The sequence below is a fragment of the Patella vulgata genome, chromosome 4 (genome assembly GCF_932274485.2).
Source record: "Patella vulgata chromosome 4, xgPatVulg1.2, whole genome shotgun sequence".
NCBI lineage: Eukaryota > Metazoa > Mollusca > Gastropoda > Patellidae > Patella > Patella vulgata.
The window spans coordinates 12,269,939-12,297,358 of record NC_065882.2 but is presented as its reverse complement, the minus strand read 5'-3'; the positions used below and the strand labels follow the sequence as shown (position 1 = coordinate 12,297,358).

Below are 27,420 nucleotides of genomic sequence, written 5' to 3'. Positions count from 1 at the left end.
GTTTCAAAACCAGTCCACAGACATTAAATAGGTTGGTTGCCTTCAGTAATGCTCAGGTTGGTCAACTCCCACCCGATTTAATAGATTTTATTACATACTTCGAGAAGGTATTTGTTGAGTAATGCACCCGATTAGATTTAATTATATACTTCGAGAAGGTATTTGTTGAGTAATAAAACCTTCTAGTAGTTTATCGAGGGCTGGCCGCCCTTACCGCACGGTACAAATATTATCACCACTAGAAGCAACAAATTCCAGAACAAGCCAGAACTCATACCAAAATGGCCGCTTTATACAAATGAGTATTTAGGGGAATACTAACCCGAACCCTAACCCTTTTAAGAGAAGTAAAAACTAAATTAGACCCAAGTTCAGTCTTTTAAAAAGGGTTAGGGTTCGGGTTAGTTATCCCCAAAATTCTCATTTATATAAAGCGGCCATTTTGGACTCCGGAAGCACCCGAACCTCGATAAACTACTAGATGGTTTTATTTGTACCGTGCGGTAAGGACGGCCAGCCCTCGATAAACTACTAGAAGGTTTTATTACTCAACAAATACCTTCTCGAAGTATGTAATAAAATCTAATCGGGTGCAACTCCAGATCAACCTACAAATCGAAACCTGAACATGCAGAAAATTCTGCTCTATCTATTGATAGGCTTTGGTCACGGGCCTATTCACGAAAATGTAAGCTAACGTGTTTCAAGAATGCGACATTTCAATTGGCTATAAGCTGATACTTCTTCTAGGATCTCAACCCTCAACCAACGAAGGGGCCTCATCCTTGTAAATATATTAGTTTAAGGTTTCATAAATAAAATCAAAGTGGAGTGAAAGGTGGAGAGGGTCGCTGATTTCTGAATGGGATATAGCCCGTGTTACTGCTAACCGTGGGTTGCAGGAAAGACTGATTGTGGAATTTAGTATTTTGGGAGGAGCTATATTTTTGAATCCTGAAGCTTGAACTGTTATGGGAGTCCCTTTCAACCACCAACCAGGTCTGGGTAACCACTGTCATCTTCTTCCCTGGAGTTATTTCATGACAGAAGAAAACAAGAAGTTAATACAAAACCCTACACTCGTCAGATTTGACTGGAACTTGATTTCTAAATTCTGGTCTGGTTCTACCTGCAATATTACCAGGACACCCAAGCTATAGCACGGTAGCTATACCCCTTAACTTTCCTATTCTGTATAGTAATGATCCCATCACGACAGTAGACTTAAAGGGTTATTATGGGAGATTAGATAACGAGCTGACAGTTCTCAATAAAATAAAACCAAGTACGAACAATCCAAACCATAAGACAGAATTCGAAGTCCTAAAAAACGTTATAGGCAAAATAGTGTATTCAAGCAAAATAGTGTAATCAGCAAATGGACTGCTCCTCGTGTACAAATAACACGACAAACAGTGGTAACAGGTGTCCGGAAGAGTAAGCTTACCCTGCCTGGCGCCACACCCGCCATAGCTGCATCCAAACTATTAGACGAAATGTCGGTAAAATAGCGTGATTGGCCAATGAACTATCGGTATGCAAAATGCACGCGATGAACTGTGTTAACGATGTAGTAGATATTATCAGGGAGATAGTAATAGTATACGTGTCAATTAAATATATCTAGAATAATAGCCGAGAGAGACACGTTATATTTACCAATCAAATCAATATGACGGCCATAAAACTTTTTAAAGGTTTTAATAAGTTTAGTGCGCAAGTATCCTTGTAGTTGAAGCTTAGATGACAAATGCCTCGATCTACTTAAAAAATCAGAATAAAAGGAACAAGCTCTCGCGTAACGAATTAGCTGAGACACAAACACTCCATAAGCTAGTGATATTGGAATGTTCCTACTAATAAATGGAAAGTTAACAATCGGAAAGTCAAAGTCATCACGTTTATCGTACAATTTAACACTCAGTTTATGGCAATTGTCAAAATCGAGACGCAGATCCAAGTAGGAAGCGTATTTGTCACTGTTAGTGGTGTTTTTAATTTCGAGCTCATCAGGATATATGAATTCTACATAATCACTAAATTTAGGATTATTAAGTGATAAAACGTCATCGATATATCGATAAGTGAAATTAAAAAGTCTGACTGATCGTTTATCAGTTTTTACGAGCGTCTGTATGTAATCGGCTTCGTACGAATAGAGATATACTACTTAAAATCTAGATAATGTAAAGGGAATTTGCTGAATATATCTGTCAAATTAATCCACTCTGAACCAAGATATTAGCTTTTAAATTTTAGGCCCAACCGCGATCATAACTACTGAAGTCGGTACGATAAAAACATAGTCTCAATTATCCATTTATGGATTAAATCATGAATGTCCGTTGAAAAGCAAATTGGATTCAAATCCAGTAAATATCTCAGATTACCGATGGCATCGATAGTTGATTATGGTCTTGATAAGTTAATTAATGTCTAATTAATAATTTAGATAATATTTCAGGCCTAAGGAAAGGCCTGCAATGGGCAGATTTAGCTCTTGCAGAGGCGGATTCAATGGGGGGCGCGAGGGGCGCCCCCCCCCCTTTTCAAAATTCCTAGATCCGCCCCTGTCTTGCATAATGTATGTGTAAATATTACAAAAGCCGCTTCTAGGGACACATCCGGGTGTGGGTCGCTGAAGCTTAATCTTTCGACATATTTCGACTCTAATTTCGATTGGCTACTGATCCAGCTGGGGGGGGGGGGCTATCAGATTCCTCGATCATTGCGAATACCAAGTTACGCACTTCCCAGCTAAAATGTCTACCTGTGATACCCGAGTCGCCATGTTTGATTTGAGTGTGTTTGTGTCACAAAGAGAGATAATGTAACTATAAGTTCGAGAATTGCAGACCAAACTAGGATGTTGTAAAACTCGCGGTCGTTGCTTCAATAATATGACGTTCTTCTGGAAAGGTTGCAGCAATTATTTCAATCTGTACACATCGCCACCCACATTATGTCTTAAATTTTCCTTTCAAATGCAATCCAAGTTTCAAAACATCTGTAACTTCCACATTAAAACGTGATCGTAATACCATTCACTGCTCTACTTTACCCAGTTATAAACTATCATTCGTTTTATTTTCATAATACATTGTCAATATATCAAGGGGTGGATGGCCGAATGGTTAGCACGCACGCGCTGTATCATACGGTCTGTCATTGAGCCAACTGGCCGGGTTTCAATTCCCCGGTTGAACGTAACAAGGAGTAGGGTCGCCTGTTCAACCTCGTGGGTTTTCTCCGGGTCCCCCGGTTTCCTCCCACTGCTAAAGACCAATACGCGTAAGCGAATTTTTGAAATAAAATTGAACCATGTGTTAGTCCCGAAATGACCTAGTTTGTGTCGAGTGGACGTTAAACCCCATTTCTCTCTCTCTCTCTCTCTCTCTCTCTCTCAATATATCAAAAGGCTATGGGTGATGTAGGTATAAATGTAGAACATCTTGAATGGTTTCTAAGATATGTTGTGAAAACAAAGAACCCTTAGTAGGAATTCGATGTAACAGTAGGCCGTAGTGCAGCTGTCCGGGCAAAATTAAATGCTCGTTACATTTCATTTAGATCTTTATTTTTTTCTGACTTGGATAATTTTTGTTCTACTCAATATACGATCTAACTACTTCTTCACTGGTTTTCTTATGTTGAAATCTGATTTGAGGCCCTGTATTTGGATAAAACCATAATTATATACCAAGAGAGAGAGAGAGAGAGAGAGATGGGGTTTAACGTTCACTCGACACAAACCAGGTCATTGCGGGACTAACATGGTTCGATTTTATTTCAATAATTTGCTTGCGCGTAGAGAGGAAACCGAAAGACCCAGAGAAAACCAACGAGGTAGGCATAATTATATACCAAACGAAAAACAGCTTTTCAGTGTCAGCGGAGTTGGGTGATCTAGTGGTTTAACGCATGCGTGTGAAATCATATGGTGTCATTCAGTCAAGTGGCGTGGTTTCGATTCCCCGTTTGTACACGACAAGCAGTGGGGTCGCCTGTCCAAACCTGGAGGGTTTTCTCTGAGCGAATTATTGAAATAAAATTAAACCATGTTTTCCAGCGTGGTTTCCATTTTTCGGTAGTGCAGTACAAGGAACATGGCAAGTTTTTTTGTAATTTTTATTTTTTTTATTTGAATAGAATATGTCTGACTAAAGTTGTTAATTATTTACATATTGACAATGAAATTAAAATTTATCTATTTACATTCATATCACATTTTAATAATAAAACATTAATTGATCAATGCTTAATTTTATATCACCGTGTTATGACTATGATCTTTAAATATAAATATATAATATATATTTGAAGACTGATTTTAGCCCTATAGAATCAATTACAGTCAGTATTTACAAAGATATGACGAATTCAAAATTCTATCCATCCATCCATCCATCTATGCTGCTTCCTGTGTAACAAGACGGTCGCCATCTTTATTTGCCGTGAACCACATTGATGGGCCTGTTTTAAATCCAAGCCGGGAGATTATCTAGGGTTGTTATTTTGATTTTGTTTCCTTATTGAATGTTTATTATGATCAATCTGAGTACATATAAGGTGGATTAAGCAGTGGTGAATTTTATATTTTCGGAAAGTAGCTCAAAAATATAAACATATTTTAATGTATTCATTATTTTCAAAATACAATATTTTGCTTAATTGCATAAGATCTGCTGTAGATTGAACATTTTAAATTGCCCTTGCTCAAAAAAAGAACAAATGACAGTTTTCTGACAAGGTTTGTTCTTATTAAACCCATTGTTTTCTTAAGTTGACATACCCCAATAAAGGGAATTTCACTTTTTCAGTTTATTCCTCCAAAAGGTACTGAGGATTGAAATTTGGAATCTACTCTTGTCAAGAAAAGATCAAAGATTTAAACATGATTTTACACATAAATGTATGAGACCAGGGTTGTTTTCAGGAGTTGGCCAGTCCCAATGAAGGGAATTTCACATTTGTGTTATAAATTCAACTGTAAGCATGAACTGACATCCAAGTTCTTTAGTATCAATTGATTTCCATTTCAATTTATTCATCCTACTTTCCATTTATTCATCCCACTTTCTACTTTCAATTTATTCCTCCTACTTTCAATTTATTTATTTGAACTATAAACTACATCACTACAGTTTACTTTTCTTTAGCATTGCCTACTCAGTGCTCTGTTGATATGTTCTTATGGCAGTTTTGAAACCTTTGGTTTTTCACTCTCAATTAAAATAACATGAAAAAAGTTTGAGTAATAAATAAAAATCTTAAATTTAATCTTTCTCATGAATATAAACTTTGTAAAATCATGAAATCAGAAATTGTTTGGATGTTACAAGTTTATATTAAGTGTAAGTTAAGTGTGGGGTGAACTAACAAATAAACTACTCAAGCAGTGACATCAGCAGGAGGATGGTGCCCCCCACCGACAATGTTTTAAACATGGAAACTATCTAAGTTTCATTTTCAACTGTAACAATGTTTTCATGGAAAACTATATAACACATTTGATAAATGAATCATGAAGGTGTTTTAAAATCTGTGATACCATTAAACAAACTATAATTATAAGAATATTTCAGCAACAGCTGCAACATTTTTAAAATCAATAATTACAATAATATTTTATCAATACTTGTAATAACTTCTTGGTGATAACTGTAACAATATTTTATCAATCACTTTTATAATTGTAACAATGTTTTATCAATAATTGTAACAACATTTTATCAATAATTGTAACAACATTTTATCAATAATTGTAACAACATTTTAACAGTAATTGTAATAATATTTTATCAATAATTCTAACAATATTTTATCAACAATTGTAACAATATTTTATCAACAATTGTAACAATTTTCATCAACAATTGTAACAATATTTCATCAACAATTGTAACAATATTTTATCAATAAGTGTAGTAATATTTTACCAATAAGTGTAGTAATATTTTACCAATAATTGTAACAATATGTTATCAATAACTGTGGTAATATTTTATCAATAATTGTAACAATATTTTATCAATATTTGTAGTAATATGTTATCAATAATTGTAACAATATTTAACCAGAGCTTCTACTCTCTTTGTTTATATTTCCAGATCGGAATCAATATTTAATAATAAAATAATGTTAAGCAATAAAACAAATATTTACAATATAACAACAAACTAAAAATCATGGTCATCATTAAATTATTTGACATTATTTTACAATTTATATACAGGTAATTGCACAAAATTATATGACCACATTTAACGGAGAGTTTTAAAAATTTATGACAGTTTGTCTTCATGTCCGGGGTAGACATGGCACAGTTTGGGGGCATTTGGAAACATTTTCCATTTATTTTCCTGGAACAATTATAATTTAATGTTCCAACTTCCATCTTGTAAGATGTAACTCAAGTACATTTTATACAAAAAGTCCCCAACCTTGCCAAGTACATAACGCTTCTCGATTGCGTGAACTCATCGCCCTCTTGTATCAAAGTTAAGTGATTCAACTGTACGCAATTTTTTCTGAAAATCGCAGTAACAAACGAATACATCAATCTCTTAAGACATAATGCAGATTGAGTTAAGAGATCAGGCATCATGGGGCAATGGAATGGGATCTATAGTTTAATGTTCCAAGTTATATTCCTTCAAATTTGGTCATGACAAGTGAAATCCTTTTGATATTTTATTCTTTATTATTGTGAATATTGTCCATTGGCTATATCCCTGATTTCCAAAAAATCTAACAAATTTTATCATTATGCCTATTATTTAAAATATCTGAAGGGTTTTTTTTAAACATAAAAAAAACTATAAATTTAAGCGATATACACAATCTTTTTGTTGTATCCTGAAGATTGACCCCCTGTATGATTCTTTGAATTAATTATATCGATTACAAAATATTGTTCAAACCATATTTCATTTGACTAAATGTCGCAACCAAACATAAAAACTATAAATTTAAGCAATATACAAAATCTTGTTATTGTATATTGAAGACTGACCCCTGTATGATTGTTTGAATTAATTATATTGAATACAAAATATTGTTCAAACCATATTTCATTTGACTAAATGTAGCAACCAATCCCAGTTTAATTTCCTCCACGATTTTAAAATCTGATAATCAACAGGTTGTTATTAAAACAAACATGTCCTCCTTGTCTATCCATTCAAATATTCTTGAGCACTAAACAAATATTCAAATTATTATTATTTTTTTTTAATTTCAGATTTTAAATAATGGCACCATCTACTGTTGCTGTAAGTTGTCTTCTCTTGTTTGTCTATTATTATGGGTTGTTATACGAAGATCATCCAACTAACTAAATGCATCTTCTGCTGGAGGAACATAAGAGAACCCTTCGAAAACACCATCTGCCTCCACGACACTAGCGCTCACCATCTTACAGCTTCCATATTTACCAATAGAAGCTGAAATGAGAATAGTAACACAATTTGTAAAAAAGCGTTTTTGTGGACCCCTCATGGAAAGGGAGAAAGAGAGAAATGGGGTTTACCACTCGACACAAACTAGGTCATTTCTGAACTAACATATGGATACAATTTTATTTCAATAATTCAGTTGCGAGTAGGATTCTTTAAAATGAAAAGAAATGAAATGGGGTTTAACGTCCTACTGGGCTAATGAGGACGGCCATACAGTACATGTGGTATAAGGAAAATTTTGCCAACTGCCAAGTGATCTTTTATGTGCACGCCATTACGCCATTGTGTACACGGAACCCCATTTTTTGTCCCATCTGAACAACTAGACAGCTGTCCTTGTCAGGCCCTTAGTCCTGCACCACTGACAAGGGGAAACCACGCCGGACAATCTTGATGAAGGGTTCTTTAAAAGAAACAAGAGGACCCAGAGAAAACCCACAAGGTTAGGCAGGGAACCCTACTCCTCGTCACATGCAAGTGTGGGATCTTAACCACACAACTTGACTCAATGACAGACCTTGTGTTAGATCACTCGACCACCATCCACCACAAATGAAAAGGAATCAACGTCGTCTCCCGAATCTAGTCAGGTTTCCTGATTTCATTCCACTAGCAAGTTTAAAAAAATAAATAATTATAATCCCTCTCTTTATAATCCCTCCCTCAAACCAGAAGACAAAAAGAAATTTACCTGGAACTGGTTCACGAACAAATTCGGGATCAAAATGTTTGAGATCAAGTTGTCCACTCTGTAATAAAAATCATTATAAGGTTATAAATATATTCAATTGAAGGTTAAGGTTGAGTTAATATACTAATTTAAATAGGTTTAAGGATTACTAATGTTAAAGAGGTGTTACTTGATAGAATGTTCTGGAATTTAATCCTCTCAATCAAGGGGATCAAGATCCAGGTACCAGGATCAATCCCAGTGTTAGGCCCAGAAAGTTCCTCAATGAATATCCAGGTCCTGGGATCAATTCCAGTGTTTGGTCCAGAAAGTTCCTCAACAAAGATTAAAGTCCAGGTCCCAGGATCAATCCCAGAAAGTTCCTCAATGAAGATTCTGGTCCAGGGCCCAGAAAGTTTATCAGGATAGTATGGTTTCCCATTGTCTGTGTTCTGCATTATGGAGGGCCTGGCAAGGAACATCTTCTAGTCACTTGCCCAGTAGGACATTAAATCCACTTTTCATTTAGCTAATGGGGCTACACGGTCCACATACTTAATTCATGTTTCCATGAGGGATGTGATTGATATTTTTGCGATATTGATTCAGCCATGCTTGGGATATCACCTCGAAAAATACGGATGTTAAAGATGCATTATGAAAGAGCTAAATCTTTATTTCGGCTTCAAATGTTATATAAGTTATTATTTAGACATTTATTGACATGACAAGTCTATAATTAACTCGCTAGTTCATCGGATGGCTGAGATTTAAATGGATTTGAACAACCACAAGATTTAAAAATTTAACAATAAAATAGACAATAGAGTATTTGTCTTGGTTGTCCAGCACCGTTGCTACAATAACAAATGATCTATGCTACATCTTCAAACCGTCATAACTTCTCTTATGATAAACAAATTTGAATGAAATTTTCAACATGTTCATTTTTCATTATTCATTTTTGAATTATTATAACAAAAACGACAAACTCTTTATATAAACCGTACATAATGCATATTTAACTTATAAATCTATTCACACAGATTTTGTGACTTTTCAAATCAACTCACCACATTTGGATTATAAGGAGGTTGTATCTTCCGTTTATCAAGTTCCTCCCAATTTAAATCTATGAAAAAATCATGGCCCTGAATTTCTAAGAAATCTCTTTTAGCACCGAGACGATTCTCCTTCTCTTTCTGTAATAACTGGAAAATAAAGATGGAAGATTAATTGAACATGTCTGCATGCAAAGAGTGTCAGATTTAAAACATGTCGGAATTAGAAGTAAAGAGGCCCTAGGATATTCCACTTACGAGGCCAATCCCAAGACAATTAGAACTGAATCAGGAGCCCTAATTTGAGTTTCTCCTCAGTTTAAAATGCATGAATGTAAATGCGTAAATGGTTTCTGGACTATCTTAACAAGTAGAATTACGTTGTTCACTGGATTATTAATTTGTCAAACAATTCTTCCCCAACCATATGTCGGGGCTTACTAATGGTACCAATTTAAAGTCCTTATGTCGATGTATAAGGAACACAATTGTATCTTAGCATACAATTATTTTTCACTAATTGAACTTTTGACAAAGTTTAATTAACTAATTGAAAGTTTGGCTATGTGTAATTAATTAACTAACGAACTGAACTTTTGACTATTTTTAATTAACTAATTGAACTTATGACTGTTCAATTAACTAATTGAACTTGTTTTTTGACTGTTTAATTAACTAAATAAACCTTTTTTTAAAACGTTTCATTAACTAAATGAACTTTTGACTGTGTTTAATTAACTAATTTAATTTTTGACTTTGTTTTATTAGCTAATTTACCTTTTTTTTTTTAAATTAACTAATTTAACTCTTGATCAATCTTTGCTTAATTAACTAATAAGCATCTAATTTAACTTACCCCTTCAAGTATAGACCGTGCGGCACCCGAAACATTTGTGCGAAGACGAAGGGGTTTATAGAGAATATTATCATACATCTCGGCAGTATCTCGACTGTAAAATGGAGGCTGAAAAAAAGAAGAGAAATCAAAATAGAATAATCAAGGGACATAAACTTGATAGTTTTTCTAATATCAATACCAAAAATAGTGTAAAGTCAGAAAACAAATGGAGAGAGAGAGAGAGGGGGGGGGAATGGGGGTTGGGGGGGATGTTCACCTGACACAAACTAGGTCATTTCAGTACTAACATATGGTTCAATTTTTATTTCTTTAAAGTGGGAGAAAACTGGAAGACCCAGAGAAAACCCACAAGGTTGGACAGGCGACCCTACTCCTAGTCACGTACCTGCGGAGGAATCGAAACCGCAACATCTGAGTCAATGAACCAATCCTTCATAACATACAAGTAAATGCATAAAATGTAAACATACCAATCCATACATCATTTCGTAAAGTACGGCACCCAGACACCACCAATCAACGGTTTTATCATACGGCTGTTTACGTAAAACTTCTGGAGCTAGATACTGAAAACATAAAAACACAAATATACCGTAAAACCTCTGGTGCTAGATACTGAGAACATAAATACACAAATATATCATAAAACCTCTGGTGCTAGATACTGAGAACATAAAGACACAAATACATGTATACTGTATAACTTCTGGTGCTAGATACTGAAAACATTTTTGGAACAGCATCACTGGGGTACCCCAAACTGGTATACCAATCCTGTAGTTATCAGATATTTTTCTGCAGGATTTTGGCATTTTCAGATATTCTTAGAAATTAAACCAAGTTCCTTTAGCCTAGGTATAATTAATTTTCCATCTTAAAATTCCCGACAGTCAGGTATGATGATCAGACACTAGTAGCAGAAGGAAAGAAATAATTTCTTTTTAAGGACTTCTTGAGAGAGATAGAAATGGGGATTAACGTCCATTTGATACACACTAGATCATTTCGGGACTAACATATGGTTCAATTTTATTTCAATAATTCGATTGCGTGTAGGGGTCTTAAGCAGTAGGAGGAAACTAGATGACCCGGAGAAAACTCACAAGGTTCGATAGGTGACCCTACTCCATGTCACGTACAGCTGGGGAATCGAAACTACGCCTGTTGACTCAATGACAGACCTTATAATACAGCGCGCACACGCTAACCATTCGGCCATTCAACCCCCCCTTAACGACTTCTTGAATCAACAGTACAATTGTGAACAACTGTGCAGCTGGTGGATCAAATGATGATGTAACCGGATAAGGTTGACATAATAGATATTTAAAAATCCCAGCAGTATAAAAACAGACTTAACGTAGAAATGATCATCTTCACTAGCCAAAGGTTACAATTCGCTTCCCTTCGTAACCCTTGGCTAGAGAAGATGAGAAATGATAGGTGCTTTATTGATTATAAATATTTATATTCAATTGATGAAACACAATCTGATTTAAAATACAGATCTATATTTCGTTTCATTTTTTTATACTTTCGATGGCCTATACTACGTGAAGATCTGACTGGTTGTACTGGAAGGTTGTGTCAGGGGTCGTACGAGTGGCTTTTGACCCAATGACGTGAGACATTGATTAATTAATCAGCGTTGACGTTTCTAGTGGATTACCCACAGTTCTGTGCATCAAATGCTAAGAACTCGCCGTAACAGATCATTTCATTGGCTAATCTCTCACATCAACCAGAATGCCGGTAATATAACAACTCTTCCACATCCTAGTGTAGTAAAGACAAGTAAAAACAAAATTTTAAAGTATAAAAAACGAAACGAAATAGGATCTGTGTTTTAATCAGGTTGGGTGAAACAATGATGTACCTCAGGAGTTCCACAGAATGTTGATGTTGTTCCCATGCCTTCTATACCTTCTTTACATAAACCAAAATCTGTTAAAACAACATGGCCTTTACTATCTAATAATATATTCTCGGGTTTGAGATCTCTAAAAATACAAAACAAGGCACACATTTTATATACAGAGAGAGAGAAAGAGAGATGAATGAAAATAAAGGGAATATTCCTTTAATCAATAAACATAATGTAACATTATTGATCATTAATAAGCAGTATGCAGTTTGTCTGTCCGAACAGAAAATGTTCGTGGAAAATATCATCACATGGATCCACCCGTTGGTTTAATGGTAGCGAGACCGAATCAATTTCACTCTTGCTCTTTCATCCCTTTATCTTTTCTCTTTGTTAATTATACAGAGAGAGACAGAGAGAGAGAGAGTGAGAAAGAGAGAGATGAATGAAAATGAAAGGAATATTCCTTTAATCAATGAATGTAATGTAACATTATTGATCATCAATAAGTGGTGTCTGGTTTGTCTGTCCCAACAGAAAGGTTCGTGGAAAATATCATTACATGGACCCACCTGTTGGTTTAATGGTAGCGAGACCGAATCAATTTCACTCTTGCTCTTTCATCCCTTTATCTTTTCTCTTTGTTAATTATACAGAGAGAGATAGAGAGAGAGAGGTTTAACATCCACTCGACACAAACTACGTCATTTCGGGACTAACATATGGTTCAATTTTATTTTAATAATTTGCCTGTGCGTAGGGGTCTTTATTAGCAGTAGGAGGAAACAGTAGGATCCGGAGAAAACCCACGAAGTTGGATAGGTAACCCTACTCCTTGTTACATACAACCAGGGAATCGAAACCATGCCAGTTGACTCAATGACAGACCTTGTGATACAACGCGCACGCGTTAACCATTCAGTCCCCCCCCCCTCTTTTACATATACATAAACCAGAGTCAGTTGTTTAAAGTGCTGATGCCCCATTTTATTCTAGGAGCAGAACAGTAGGACGTTAAACCACATTTCATTTCATTTCACCACCCGGTCTTCATCAATCCGGTACTTTGTAGGTGCAGAAAAGTAGGAAGTTAAACCACATTTCATTTCATTTTTTCTAGACTAACCAATACTCAAGGTGTCGTTAACTATCACTGTCTATTTGGAAGATTTCTAATTATTTCATGAAATATGTCGAAAAGTAATTACGTAAGTACGAATCAGTCAGAAATTAATGTCGGACTACTTGTAACGATGATTGAATAAAAGGCGGGAATCACATTTTCTAATTAAACACCGAAGATTACCTCTCGAGAAAATTCAATTATTAATGCCCATTAGCGTCCAATCTAAGTCCAGATTGAGAGTTGTTTCATTAACGTACCATCAAATAAAACAATTTATCTTACACAAGATTTATCTCCGATATTACTACAAGGGTGGACAGTATTTCTTCCAATTAATTTAAGATCTGCTTTGATCAATTTTACCATTAGTGTATGTGTTTAGATGTTACTATGGAAATGGAGTTTGTTTATGTCGAGGGGTTGGATAGGTGGCCGAAAGGTCGAACACATGCACTTTAGTTCATAAGGTCTGTCATTGAGTTAAGTTGCATGGTTCTGATCCCACACTTGTATGTGACAAGGGGTAGGGTCCCCTGCCCACTGGTAAAGAAATAAAAATGTACAATATGTCAGTCCCGCTATGACATAGGTTGATGCTAAACCCAATTTTTTTTCTCTCTCTATCTTGTTTATCATATGGCCTCTATTTATGATTTAAGAAACCACTATACAAAGTCACCGTGTTAAAAAAATCTGGACCAATCAAATTGCTTATAACTTTGCTTAACCTGAGTTGCTTAGACTAAGCTGAAAACACTCATGATTCGACTCAGTGGCAACATCTACCTAATATGAACATCTAAACCAACTTTGAAATGAAATGAAATGGGGTTTAATGTCCTACTGTTTTGCTCCGACTGGGCTAATGAAGACGGGCATATGCCATACAGTGTGCCATAAGGGAAATTGTGCCCGGGCAGGGGACCTTTTATGTGCACGCCAATGTGCACACAGGACCTCGTTTTTTTGTCCAATCCAAATGACTAGACAGCTGTTCCTGTCAGACCCTCCTGACATGGGGAAACCACATTGGAAAATCCTGATGAACTTCCTCGGTCAATGCAGGATCGAACATACAACCTCCAGTCAACGTCTTACCCACCTAGCCACCGTGGCTCCACACCAACTTTGGACATTATAACTCCTCCAAAACGTGAAGGACAGACAGAAGGACAAACCCATTTTAATAGTCCCTGCTTTCTTTGAAAGGCATTGGCAATAATAAGTTAATTGGAACAGATGTAGTACTCGGGCATATAAACCAATATTACACAAAAACATCAAAAGTCCATTCTTAAACAGGGGCAGATCCAGGAATTTTTGCAGGAGGGGGTTTGCCAGGTTCCTGTTTAGGAAATTTGACAGTTGACAATGCATGTTGCCATCATCGTCTCCAAATTACGTAGGCACACACCAAACTTTTTAAAGAGAGAAATTCAACAGCACATTCTTATCATGAATTAATAGGATCACATTGTGATTCAATTTCATTGATGCAAAGCATTAATTGTGAGATCACATATGTATATATCATTATCTCGCGCTTTGAATACCCATCCCATCCCACCATCTGATGATAAAGGATAAAGCACACGACCGCGACACTTTTCTCGTAAAAGTGATGTTTAAAGCGTTGTTTTACAAAAAAAAAATTTCATTGAAGAAAAGCATTAATTGTGATATCACATATGTCTATATCATTATCTCGTGCTTTGAATACCCATACCATCCCACCATCTGATGATAAAGGATAAAGCACACGACCGCGACACTTTCTCGTAAAAGTGATGTTTAAAGCGTTGTTTTACAAAAAAAAAATTTCATTGATGAAAAGCATTAATTGTGATATCACATATGTATATATCATTATCTCGCGCTTTGAATACCCATCCCATCCCATCATCTGATGATAAAGGATAAACCACATGACCGCGACACTTTTCTCGTAAAAGTGATGTTTTAAAGTGTTGTTTTACAAAAAAAAAAATCATGTAGCTGCCCCCCACCCATGGATCCGCCCATGCTTAATAACTTCAGTTTATGTTTTTTTATACAGACAAAAAACAAAACTGGTTAATCAACCGCTGGGCAAAAGTTAATTAGAAGCCACCTTGTTTAATCTGACACAAATCCATAACATTTTATAACCAATTTACAGGCCAAAGTCAAATCAAACTGTTAAAGGTCATTCACTCCTACGCCAGGCATTTGTTACAAACATCCAATTAGTTAAAAAGAAAGAGAAAAATGGGGTTTAACAACCACTTAACACAAACTAGGTCATTTCGGGAATAACATGTGATTCAATCCTATTTCAATAATTCGCTTGCACATAGGATTCTTTAGCACTGCTGTCATGGCAAAATTTCCCTCATAGTACACTGTATGGTGTATGCCCGTCTTCATTAGCCCAGTCAGAGCGGAACAGTAGGACGTTAAACCCCATTTCATTTCATTTCTTTAAACGAGCTATTCTTCTGTTCAACGGGGGGTGGGTGGATGGCTGAATGGTTAGCACGTGCGAGCTTATCATAAAGCCTGTCATTGAGTCAACTGGCGTGGTTTCGAATCCCCGGTTGTACGTGACAAGGAGTAGGGTCGCCTGTCCAACCTCGTGGGTTTTCTCTGGGTCCTCCTGTTTCCTCCCACTGCTAAAGACCACTACGCGCAAGCGAATTAGTGAAATAAAATAAACCACATGTTAGTCCCGAAATGACCTAGTTTGTGTCGAGTGGACTTTAAACCCCATTTCTCTCTCTCTCTCTTCTGATCAATCACATCCCCAGAACATTTATTAATCACTTGTGCTCTATACGGGACTTACTAGTGACTGACATTTGGAAGCTGAAGTCAAGAGATACCGAGATCAAAGATATGTGATGGCATAAAGGTCAAACGTCAGGATTAAAAGTGACGGCTATCTGATCTAAGGGTCTCCTTAGGTATTAAGGGTAATTGACAAGCTAATAGAAAGACTAACTGTATTGATAGTTTTAATGGAACATTGGCTTGTTGTTACGTTTTTTATAAACAATTCGTTAATAACCTACGTGTTTTGCAAACATGAGAAAGAATCATGAACTAATGAGCTGTTTTCCGAGACTGTATAAACGTTTCCCTTTTCAAAACCATTACCAGCACGCCAATATCACGGTAGTTAAAAAGCATTTATTTGAGAATAAAAAAGCACTTATAAATAAATATCTTTCCAGAACTCCATCAATTTCTCTTAAGTATTTTCGAAGATAGAAAGAGAGAGAAATTGAGTTTAACAACTGTGCGTCACAGGACTAACCTAAGTTCCATTTTATTTCAATAGGAAACCAGTCAACCAGGTGAAAACCCAAGAGATTAAAGAGATAGAGGGAGAAATGGGGTTTAACGTCCACTCGACACAAACTAGGTCATTTGGGGAATAACATATGGTTCAATTTTATTTCAATAATTTGCTTGCATGTAGGGGTCTTTAGCAGTGGGAGGAACCCGGAGAACCTGTAGAAAAACGACAAGGTTTGACAGGTGACCCTACTCCTTGTCACTTACAAGCGCCACAATGTTAAACAGGTACTCTACTCCTTGTCCAGTATATAAGCTGGAAATCGAAACCACACCAATTGACTCAAATACAGACCATAAGATCTAAAGAACACTCATTAGACCATTCGGCCACCAGGGGGTTTGGATGGCCGAATGGTTAGCACGCACACGCTGTATCATACGGTCTGTCATTGAGTCAACTGGCGGGGTTTCGATTCCCCGGTTGTACGTGACAAGGAGTAGGGATGCCTGTCCAACCTCGTGGGTTTTCTCCGGGTCCTCTCACTGCTAAAGACCCCTACGCGCAAGCGAATGATTGAAATAAAATTGAACCATGAGTTAGTCCCGAAATGACCTAGTTTGTGTCGAGTGGACGTTAAACCCCATTTCTCTCTCTCCCCCCCATTCGACCACCCAAACCCCCTGTATGTAAACTGAACATATATAACCAAGCATTTCAATATGATGCTTGGTAGACGTATATTTAAATCATCATAATGAATGCACATTGGAATTGTTCATTGCTATTTAGTTAGTCGATTTTAATGTTGTTGCTGTTATAAAATCGGCTAACAACTAAATAGCAATGAACAATCCGTTGTGCATTCCTTATGATAATTTAAATATACGTCTACCAAGCATCATATTGAAATGCTTGGTTATACATATAGGTCTGCCAAGCATTCCTTATGTTAGCCAATGACTGAATCAAGGCGCCGCCCCTGGTTTCAACATATAATCAATTGAAATTATTCTCCTGATAATTTCGTAAATATTTTGATAGTCGATTCTTTAACACCACATTTACACTTCTGATTATAATTTGTTCGTTTGATTAACGATGGCGTCTGCTGGCAGAATGTAATGGAATGTGGTTTAAGCATTAAATTTTTCGCTCCTTAATCCATGCTATAATGTACTCCGATTGATTATTAAACATTAGCGGTGAATCATTTACACTTCTCTGTATATATATTTCATAAGATTGATGAATGGCCTCTGCTACAGAGGAGAAAAATCTCTAGTTAATGATAGAATAACACGTAATATTGACTCGAATGTGGATTAAAGCCAGTCTTTGCCATTTGTAGTTTTGATGACAATATCTAATCTTTCATGGCTTAAAGGGACTATCCCGATTTGAACTGAGTCTCCAAAATAAAAGTCTGAGTACGTGTGAAATTTAAGTGCCCAAATATAGAGAAATGGTGAATTTACCTTGTCTCAAAATTTTAGCTCAAAATATTGAGTCGTTTGGACATGAAAGTCAAAAATGCTTATCCCGACACGTAGCCCTTTTAAGATTTCGGGTCAATTTTTTCGTTGGGCGACCTGATAATCAATTCCCGTTTCTTTGGAGGTCTATACAGTGAATAACCCGAGTGCTGTACTTCATAGCGAAGGGTAAATTTCACCTACACATTATTTTTATAAAATAAAAGTCTGGTTTTATCCAGACACCGTATAATAGAGTTTGGACACCGGTCTCCATTTCCAGATGAAGACTGGCGGGTTTAAGTTGTTTGTAAACGGATGACAAATATTAAGTTAGTTGCTTGGCTCTTAGGTTATTTTTGATATTTGATATTAAATGAATGTGAAAGAAATTAGTGCTAGATACACAAGATTAAATGATACCTGGGTTATAGTGGTAGTCACAAATATATTAAGATAATTTCCCTTACATGTGTTTATTCATTTGAATTACTTTATTCTTAGCGAAGTTATGACAGTTTAAAGATGTAGCATAGATTGTTTATTATCCTAGCAACGGAACTTGACAATCAAGATGTAGCCTCGATTGTACATTTTATCATTAGATTAAAAAATCTTGCAGGTGTTCAAATCCATTTAAATCTCAGCCATCCAATGTACAGGAGAGTTAAATATGGACTTGTCATGTCGATATATGTGTAAATAATGATTTATATAACATTTGATTGACACTCTACACAAACTAGGCTTGCGTATAGTGTCCTTTAGCAGTGGAAGGAAACCGGAGGACCCAGAGAAAACCCTCACATAATGCATCTTTAAATATAAAATTAAAGTAACTCGTCATACCTGTATATAATATTTAGAGAATGTAAATATCCGATGGCACTCGCCATCTCCGCAGCATAAAATTTTGCTCGTTGTTCTGGAAAATATCGCTCCCGTTGTAAATGAAAAAATAACTGAAATAAATAAAACAGTAAAATCATTGGATGAAAAAAACCTAGTCAAAATTGAGAATACCCCCCCCCTCCCCCCGAAAAATATCTGATACTTTTCTGAATTTAATTTTGATTATAAACTTATTCAAGTGCTGTATCCATTTAATCAAATAACAGTATCATCCTTATATGTTCGTTAGATACTTTTTTGAAGAGTATATGTTATTTAGAAGTAATGTTAATAAATAAACATGGATTTACTACTTGTTGGTTTATTTCACGTAACTTTTCAATAATCTTAGTATAACCATTGTGTTTTTTTATTATCAGTATTAACAAGATATATAAGATCATCAAGTTATTCTTAAATCACATTTACAAGTAACATTAATAAATAAATATCAGCTTGATGGATTTACGACTTCTTAGTTTTTTTCAAGCTTATGTCATTTATGTCAACCGTACAACTGGTTTCATCTGAATGTACAACTGGTTTCATCTGAATGCGCCTCTTACAACTCATAGCAACTAGTTAGATCCAGTCAGTTGCCCATGTTTTTAACTTTCTGCAACTCGCTTCAACTGGTGTCAACTCGTTTCTATGGAAATGACATGTGTCATGTGACTTTATAAATAGACAAAAAATGGAAGCAAACGAAGACATCTACTTTCTATAGTGGAAATGGTTCATCATCGAACTCTGCCAAGGCATTCACCTAACAAACACCTACAACAAGTTTACACATTCTAACTCAATGGGGTTTAACGTCCTACTGCTCTGCACCTACTTAGCTAATGAAAACGGGCATACGCCATACAGTGTGCTATGGGGGAAATTTTGCCCAGGCAGGGCACTATGGCCTACTCTTATATCGAATTCCAACTGCCAAGGGGTCTTTTATGAGCAACGCCAATGTATACATGGGTCCTCAGGATTTCTATCCCATCCGAGAGACTAGACAGCTGTCCTTGTCAGACCCTCCGTTCTGCACCACTGACAAGGGAAAACTATGCTGGAAAATCCTGATGAACTTTCTCTGCCAATGCAGGGATCGAAGCTCAATTAGAAGGAGATTTATGGTCCTAAAAAGTGCGACGGACAGACATGCACAGACAAAGCTAGTTTAACATCAAATTGTAAAAGCACTAACCTCTCCTCCATTGACATAATCCAACACAAAATATAATTTATCTTTAGTTTGAAAGGAATAATGTAACCCCACAAGAAACGGATGTTTGACGTTCTTTAATAAAACGTTTCTTTCCGACATTATATGTTTCACTTCATTTCGTTTCATAATCGCTTGTTTTTGTAAAACTTTCACTGCATAAACTTTTGATTCTTTTCTGTGTCTTGCCAATAAAACTTTCCCAAAGCTTCCTTTGCCTATCACTTTCAGAAATTCAAAATCACTTGGTCGTACACTGTAAAGAAATATAGGAAATGAATAAATGTAAAGATAGGTTGCCAGGCAGCACAAAGTACACCCACAGTAGCAAAGTTGTCCAAGCAGTCCACAAAGGTTGTCACATGTTTATTCTTTTGAAATCTAGGTAATGGAAGCATATACAAGACAATAAAAACAACAACATGAAGTAATTATCAGAAATAAATATAAATTTTTATTTACTGAATTCTAGTTCTTCCCAGGGGTAATCAGATGAGAAGTGGGGGGGGGGGAGAGGGGGAGAGAGAGAGAGAGAGGATTAAATGTCCACTCGACACAAACTAGGTCATTTTGGGACTGACATATGGTTCAATTTTATTTCAATAATTCGCTTGACCGTAGGGATCTTTAGCAGTGAGAGGAAACCTGAGGACCCGAAGAAAACCCATGATGTAAGACAGGCGACCCTACTTCTTGTCACGTTCAACCGGGGAATCGAAACCACGGCAGTTGACGAAATGGGGTTAAATGTCCACTCGACACAAACTAGGTTATTTTGGGACTAACATACGGTTCAATTTTATTTCAATAATTCGCTTGACCGTAGGGGTCTTTAGCAGTGGGAGGAAACCGGAGGACCCGAAGAAAACCCATGATGTAAGACAGGCGACCCTACTTCTTGTCATGTACACCCGGAAAATCCAAACCACGTCAGTTGACTCAATGACAGACCTTATGACAAGAGAGTAGAATTTTGCCCGGGCAGCTACATTTTATTGTTTGGAAGTAATTATATTTCACTTTATCATTTTTTCTACTGACCTTGTTTTCTCACTGGGTCCCAGATTAACTGGGTTAATATCCTTTCCATTCTGAAAAATATAAAAAATTGAAAAAATAAGACTAAAATCACATAGGCGGATGATAAATACCTATAAATCTAAAATGCATGCATATCATCCTTTGAAAAAATTTAATTATCTTTATCTAATTCATCTGAGCCAATTTTCTACATAAAATGTTATAAAACCCCAGCAATGGAGATCTGAAATGAAATAGGGTTTAACATCCACTCAACACAAACTAGGTCATTTCAGGACTAACATATGGTTTAATTTTATTTACATAATTCGCTTGCGCGTAGGGGTCTTTAGCAATGAGAGGAAACCGGAGGACCCGGAGAAAACCCACGAGGTTGGACAGGCGACCCTACTCCTTGTCACGTACAACCGGGGATTCGAAACCACGCCAGTCGACTCAATGACAGACTGTATGATACAGCGCGCACACGCTAACCATTCAGCCATCCAACCCCCCCCCCAGCAATGGAGATATGAAATGAAATAGGGTTTAATGCTAGGTTCCACTATCACGATTTGCGCTACGATTGAGAGAGAGAGAGAGAGAGAGAGAGAGATGGGGTTTAACATCCACTCAACACAAACTAGGTCATTTCGGGACTAACATATGGTTTAATTTTATTTCAATAATTCGCTTGCGCGTAGGGGTCTTTAGCAGTGGAAGGAAACCAGAGGACCCGGAGAAAACTCACGAGGTTGGACAGGCGACGCTACTCCTTGTCACGTACAACCGGGGATTCGAAACCACGCCAGTCGACTCAATGACAGACTGTATGATACAGCGCGCACACGCTAACCATTCAGCCATCCAACCCCCCCCCCCCCCAGCAATGGAGATATGAAATGAAATAGGGTTTAATGCTAGGTTCCACTATCACGATTTGCGCTACGATTGAGAGAGAGAGAGAGAGAGAGAGAGAGAGAGAGAGAAATGGGGTTTAACATCCACTCAACACAAACTAGGTCATTTCGGGACTAACATATGGTTTAATTTTATTTCAATAATTCGCTTGCGCGTAGGGGTCTTTAGCAGTGGAAGGAAACCAGAGGACCCGGAGAAAACTCACGAGGTTGGACAGGCGACCCTACTCCTTATCACGTACAACCGGGGATTCGAAACCGCGGTAGTTGACTCAATGACAGGCCTTATGATAACCATTCGACCATCCAACCCCCCTCGCTACGATTGAAATTGTGGTTTTAATCGTGAAGTAATCGTGGTGATCCTATCAGATCTTATCACCATCGTGTTGATTGTATCGAAACGTATACCAACGTATCTGCACATACCAGATCGTGGACTAAATAGGGACAATCCTATCGTAAAGCATCGCAAGACAATGGAAACCTAGTATCAGGTCTTATGCTTCTGTACCAAACGGGCTAATGAAGACTGGCATCACACGCCATGCATTCTGCTAACTGCTATGAAGAAAATCCCAGGACAAATTCCAACTCCCAAAGGTTCTTACATGTGCACGCCAATGTATCTTGGGATCCCTTTTCCCCATCCGAATTCCTATCGATATTCAAGTCCTCCGATAAAGGGGAAATCAGACTTGGAGAAACTTATGAGGACCTTTCTTGCCAAACAACAGAATCGAACCCAGGACATCCTAGTTAATGAACCAGCGTGTTAATCACTGAGCCAAATGAAATGAAATGGGGTTTAACTGTTCTGCTTCTAAACTGGGCTATTGCCATACAGTGTGCTACGAGGGAAATTTTGCCCGGGCAGCGGCGCTACGGCCTACTCTTATATCGAATTCCAACTGCCAAGGGATCTTTTACGTGCACGTCAATGTGTAAACGGGACCTCGGTTTTTTGTCTCATCTGATCGACTAGACAGCTGTCCTTGTCACACTGAACCAAGAATATAAAAAATGGCAGCAGTCGAATTTAGTAGTCAATATTTTCAATTCTTTCTACAGTCTAGTCTTTTCTTTTAATTTCTTAAAAGCAACAAATCCTGGTCATAAAAGCTTTTCAAAAACAAAATTCAATTACAGATTCCCAGAGGGGAAAAGAAATAATGAAACAACTGGAACGATTCTAAAACTAAGAGGTCTTCATTACATGAAGGCATTGTTGTAAAAATAGAGTCATCACACTAACTGAAGGACCTCAATACAACTTCATCTTTTAAATTGTTTTTGACACATTTTACAGTTAACAGTTAATATTTGATCAGAAGTAACTGAGTGCCAAGAAAGCAAAAGAACTGGGTTTCTTGTCAACAATAGACTTTGGTTATTTTGAGAAATATAATGAAATGGGGTTTAAAGTCCTACTGTAGGTTATTTTGAAACTAACAAATGGTAATTTATATGGTTATATATGAAATATGAGGCAATGTTATTAACTGCCAAGTGATCTCTTACGCACACTATCAATTTGGGTTTGGGGGTGGAATCGATCCATCTTACAACTACAGTCTATAACCATTGCTTTATTTTGCGTGGCATCGATCCATCATACAACTAGTCTATCAAAACACTGCTTTATTTTGGGTGGAGTCAATCCATCATACAACTACAGGCTTTACTATTGTTTCATTTTGGGTGGAATCGATCCCTCAACTATAGTCTATAACCATTGCTTCATTTTGTGTGGAATCGATCATACATCTACAGTCTATAACCTTTGCTTTATTTTGGGTGACATTGATCCATAATACAACTAGTCTATAAACCCTGCTTTATTTTGGGTGGAGGGGTGGAGTCAATCCATCACACAACTACAGTCTATAACCATTGCTTTATTTTGGGTGGAATCGATCCCTCATACAACTAGTCTATATAACCACTGCTTTATTTTGGGTGGCATTGATCCATCATACAACTACAGGCTTTAACCTTTGCTTCATTTTGGGTGGCATCGATCCATCATTCAACTATAGTCTATAACCATTGCTTTATTTTGGGTAGAATCGATCATACAACTACGGTTCATAACCACTGCTTTATTTATATCTAAATTTTCCAATTTTGATTTTTTTAAAATATATATCCAGTATATTTCAGATTTGCAATATAAAAGATGAAAATGAGATATTTTATGTTGCCATTTCTTCAGGTCACATTTTTTTCTGTCTGATTTTTCCAATGAATTAGCCGCTGATTGGTCCAGAAACGAGGGTAATTCTCGTTGATACGGAAGTCAGACAAAAATTATTGGCTTTAAATAGAAAGAGATATATTGAGTTATCAATTAATGTGTTAGGTCATCATGGCCATTTGAGAATTAATCGTTAGAATAACAGTTTGTGGCCCTGGAATCAATGAATAGAGTATGCTAAACTCGGTATATGATTCATCTCTGAAGTTAAAGGGGGTTGGATGGCTGAATGGTTTGCACGCATGTGCTGTATCATAAGGTCTGTCTGGCGTGGTTTCGATTCCCTGGTTGTATGTGACAAGGAGTAGGGTCGCCTGTCCAATTTCGGGGGTTTTCTCCAGGTCCTCTGGTTTCCTTCCACTACTAAAAACCCTAGGTGCAAGCGAATTATTGAAATAAAATTGAATCATCTGTTAGTCCCACAATGACCTAGTTTGTGTTGAGTGGACATTAAATCCCATTTCTCTCTCTCTCCCTCTCTTTAAAGTTACAGAAGGACTGCTAGCCTAAGTGCCATATGGGGCTGTGTATAGGACAGACACATACCATCACTGTAAGTGACATGTTAGTTCAGAAATGACATATTTTGTGACCAGTGTATATTAACCCCAACCCCTCTCTCTCTCTCTCTCTCTGTAAGTGACATGCTAGTGCAGAAATGACTATTTTCTGTCCAGTGAATATTAACCCCCACAACTTTCTGTCTCTGTCTCTCTGTCTGTCTGTCTGTCTCTCTCTCTGTCTCTCTCTCTCTCTCTCTCTTGTCTTTAATCAAAAAAAAAACACCAGTCAGGTTATGGTAACCTCTATGTACATAAATAAATTTAATGAGATTAAACAGACCGAGTTTTACATTTGATCATTAATCATACATGATGATGAATTCACCAGTTCTTCTTGGGTTTTTTTTTCTTTTTTAGAGCTCTTACATTTCTGTCATTATTTGTAATTCAACAACATCAAGTTGGAATGAAATGAAAGCAGGTTTAATTCCAAGTTCTAATTTTTTGCACCAATGGGGTTAATAAAGACAGGCATAGAACATGCAGTGTGCTATTATGAGGGAAAATTTGATTTGATTGGAGGATTTTCGCCTTATCTACCAAATGTCAAGGGTTCTATTACATGCATACAAGGGTTCTATTACATGCATAACTCTCTCTCTCTCTCTCTCTCTCTCTCTCTCTCTGTTAGATAAAATTTGACAGACATCAGACCAATTAACAAAGAGAAAAGATAAAGGGATGAAAGAGCAAGAGTGAAATTGATTCGGTCTCGCTACCATTAAACCAACAGGTGGGTCCATGTAATGATATTTTCCACGAACATTTTCTGTTCGGACAGACAAACTGTATACTACTTATTAATGATCAATAACGTTACATTACGTTTATTGATTAAAGGAATATTCCCTTCATTTTTAAAAAATAAAGTAGATATTCAACAGTGTTTTTTAAAAATATATTTACATATGCATGAAATGTGTTGGGGGAAGAGAGGGATGGAGAGAAAGAGAGTAGACTACTTTATAGCACTGTCAAATTTAAAGTGGATATTGAAATGTTTTTTTAAAAATATATTTACATATGCATGAAATGTTTTGGGGGAAGAGAGAGAAAGAGAGAAAGAGAGAGAGAGAGAGAGAGAGAGAGTAGGCCGCTTTATAGCACACTTTTTAAAAAAATTTAAAGTGGATATTCAACTGTGTTTTTTAAAAATGTATTTACATGCATGAAATATGTTGGGGGAAGAGAGGGATGGGGGGAGAGAAAGAGAGAGAGAGTAGGCTGCCTTTTAGCACACTTCTTAGTGTATGCCCGTCTTCATTAGTCCCACAAGTGAAAAAAAGTAGGCCATTGGCCATTAAACCCCATTAAGATACCGGGAATAATGCCGCTTTAAATATATAAACTGGCATGCTGATATGGATGTTGAAGTTTGCGAATTATTCCCTTAGCAATCTACACCCTAATCTGATCATCAATATTTTCATCAGACATCTTTCTATCTGGCTCACATCTGGCCGATCCTTTTATCAAGCTCATCATTGATCAACCTTCAATGTTATTTACTTCAATAGTTATTTACGTCCCTGTATGCGCGATGCCTGACAAGTGTGAAAAGGGGGAGAGAGAGAGAGAGAGAAATGGGGTTTAATGTCCACTCGACACAAACTAGGTCATTTAGCCTGGGCAGCGGCACTACAACCTACTCTTACATCCGATCCCAACTGCATGCCAATGTAAAGACAGGTCCTCGTTTTTTCGTCCCATCCGAACGACTAGACAGCTGTCCTTGTCAGGCCCTCCATCCTGCACCACTGACAAGAGAAAACAATGCCAGACAAAATCCTATCCGGAATATAGCCCTTATTATCGTTAATTGTTGTTGACTGGTAGACTATCGCGATTGGGATTTTCCCGCCCGGTTTTACCTTGACATTGGTGTAGAATGGAGAGCCTGATAAGGATGACTTCTAGTCGTTCGGGTGGGATGAAAGACCAAGGTCCTGTGTACACTATGGCCTACTCTTACATCGAATCCCAACTGCCAAGGGATCTTTTACGTGCACGTCAATGTCTACATGGGACCTCGTTTTTTTGTCCCATCCAAAGTACTAGACAGCTGTCCTTGTCAGACCCTCTGTCCTGCACCACTCACAAGGGAAAACACATCAGAAAATCCCGATGAACTTTTTCGGCCAGTGCAGTGATCAAACATGTGACCTCCAGGCTAGCGGGCCAGCGTTTACCCACTTTGCCACCATGACTCCAAAAATAAGATAAAGTATTACCATCTGAGTGATTTAAACAGCAGTCCCAGAATTTAATCCATCACCGTTCAAAACAACACGATTATTAAATGGTATATATATATTGACCCTAACAAACTTTTGCCCTAAAACAGTATTGATGTCGGCTATCTCTAAACAAACCCAGTAAAAATGCAGGATCTATTTATTGTCATATCTTATGATCAACTGTTCTATGTGAAGTAAAAGCTATAAGTTATAGACAATGGAGAAAGCAGTATACCTATATATATACTTATAGACTTATATATCCTCAGGGTATGGTATACATTATATGTTGGAGACATAGTTTTATCACCCTTCAAATCATAAAATAGGAGCATGTGAATAAACCTACTTTCTTAAAGCCGGCTGATTGTCAATTTGAATTTATCGGATAAAATTTACATGAAATGAAATGAAGAGGGGTTGAATGTCCTATTGTTCTGTTCCAATTGAGCTAATGAAGATGGGCATACGCCATGCAGTGTGGGTGTGCTATGAAGGAAATTTTGTGCAGAAAGCAGCGC

General features: G+C 36.9%; 1 protein-coding gene across 6 annotated transcripts in view; it reads right to left on the bottom strand.

The window, feature by feature from the left end:
* Positions 1-5,933: 5,933 nt before the first annotated feature.
* LOC126819508 (serine/threonine-protein kinase Sgk1) overlaps positions 5,934-27,420 on the bottom strand; it is a 104,066-nt gene continuing 82,579 nt past the window's right edge. For all 6 annotated transcript variants that reach the window (XM_050547618.2, XM_050547617.2, XM_050547622.2 and 3 more), the window contains 9 exons: positions 20,944-20,993; positions 19,885-20,158; positions 18,642-18,754; positions 11,927-12,050; positions 10,521-10,616; positions 10,048-10,155; positions 9,204-9,341; positions 8,152-8,209; positions 5,934-7,445 (listed from right to left, as the gene is read on the bottom strand). In XM_050547618.2, the coding sequence (XP_050403575.1) occupies positions 7,333-7,445; positions 8,152-8,209; positions 9,204-9,341; positions 10,048-10,155; positions 10,521-10,616; positions 11,927-12,050; positions 18,642-18,754; positions 19,885-20,158; positions 20,944-20,993 (1,074 nt within the window). In that variant the 3' untranslated portion in view covers positions 5,934-7,332. The remainder of the gene's footprint in view (positions 7,446-8,151; positions 8,210-9,203; positions 9,342-10,047; positions 10,156-10,520; positions 10,617-11,926; positions 12,051-18,641; positions 18,755-19,884; positions 20,159-20,943; positions 20,994-27,420) is intronic.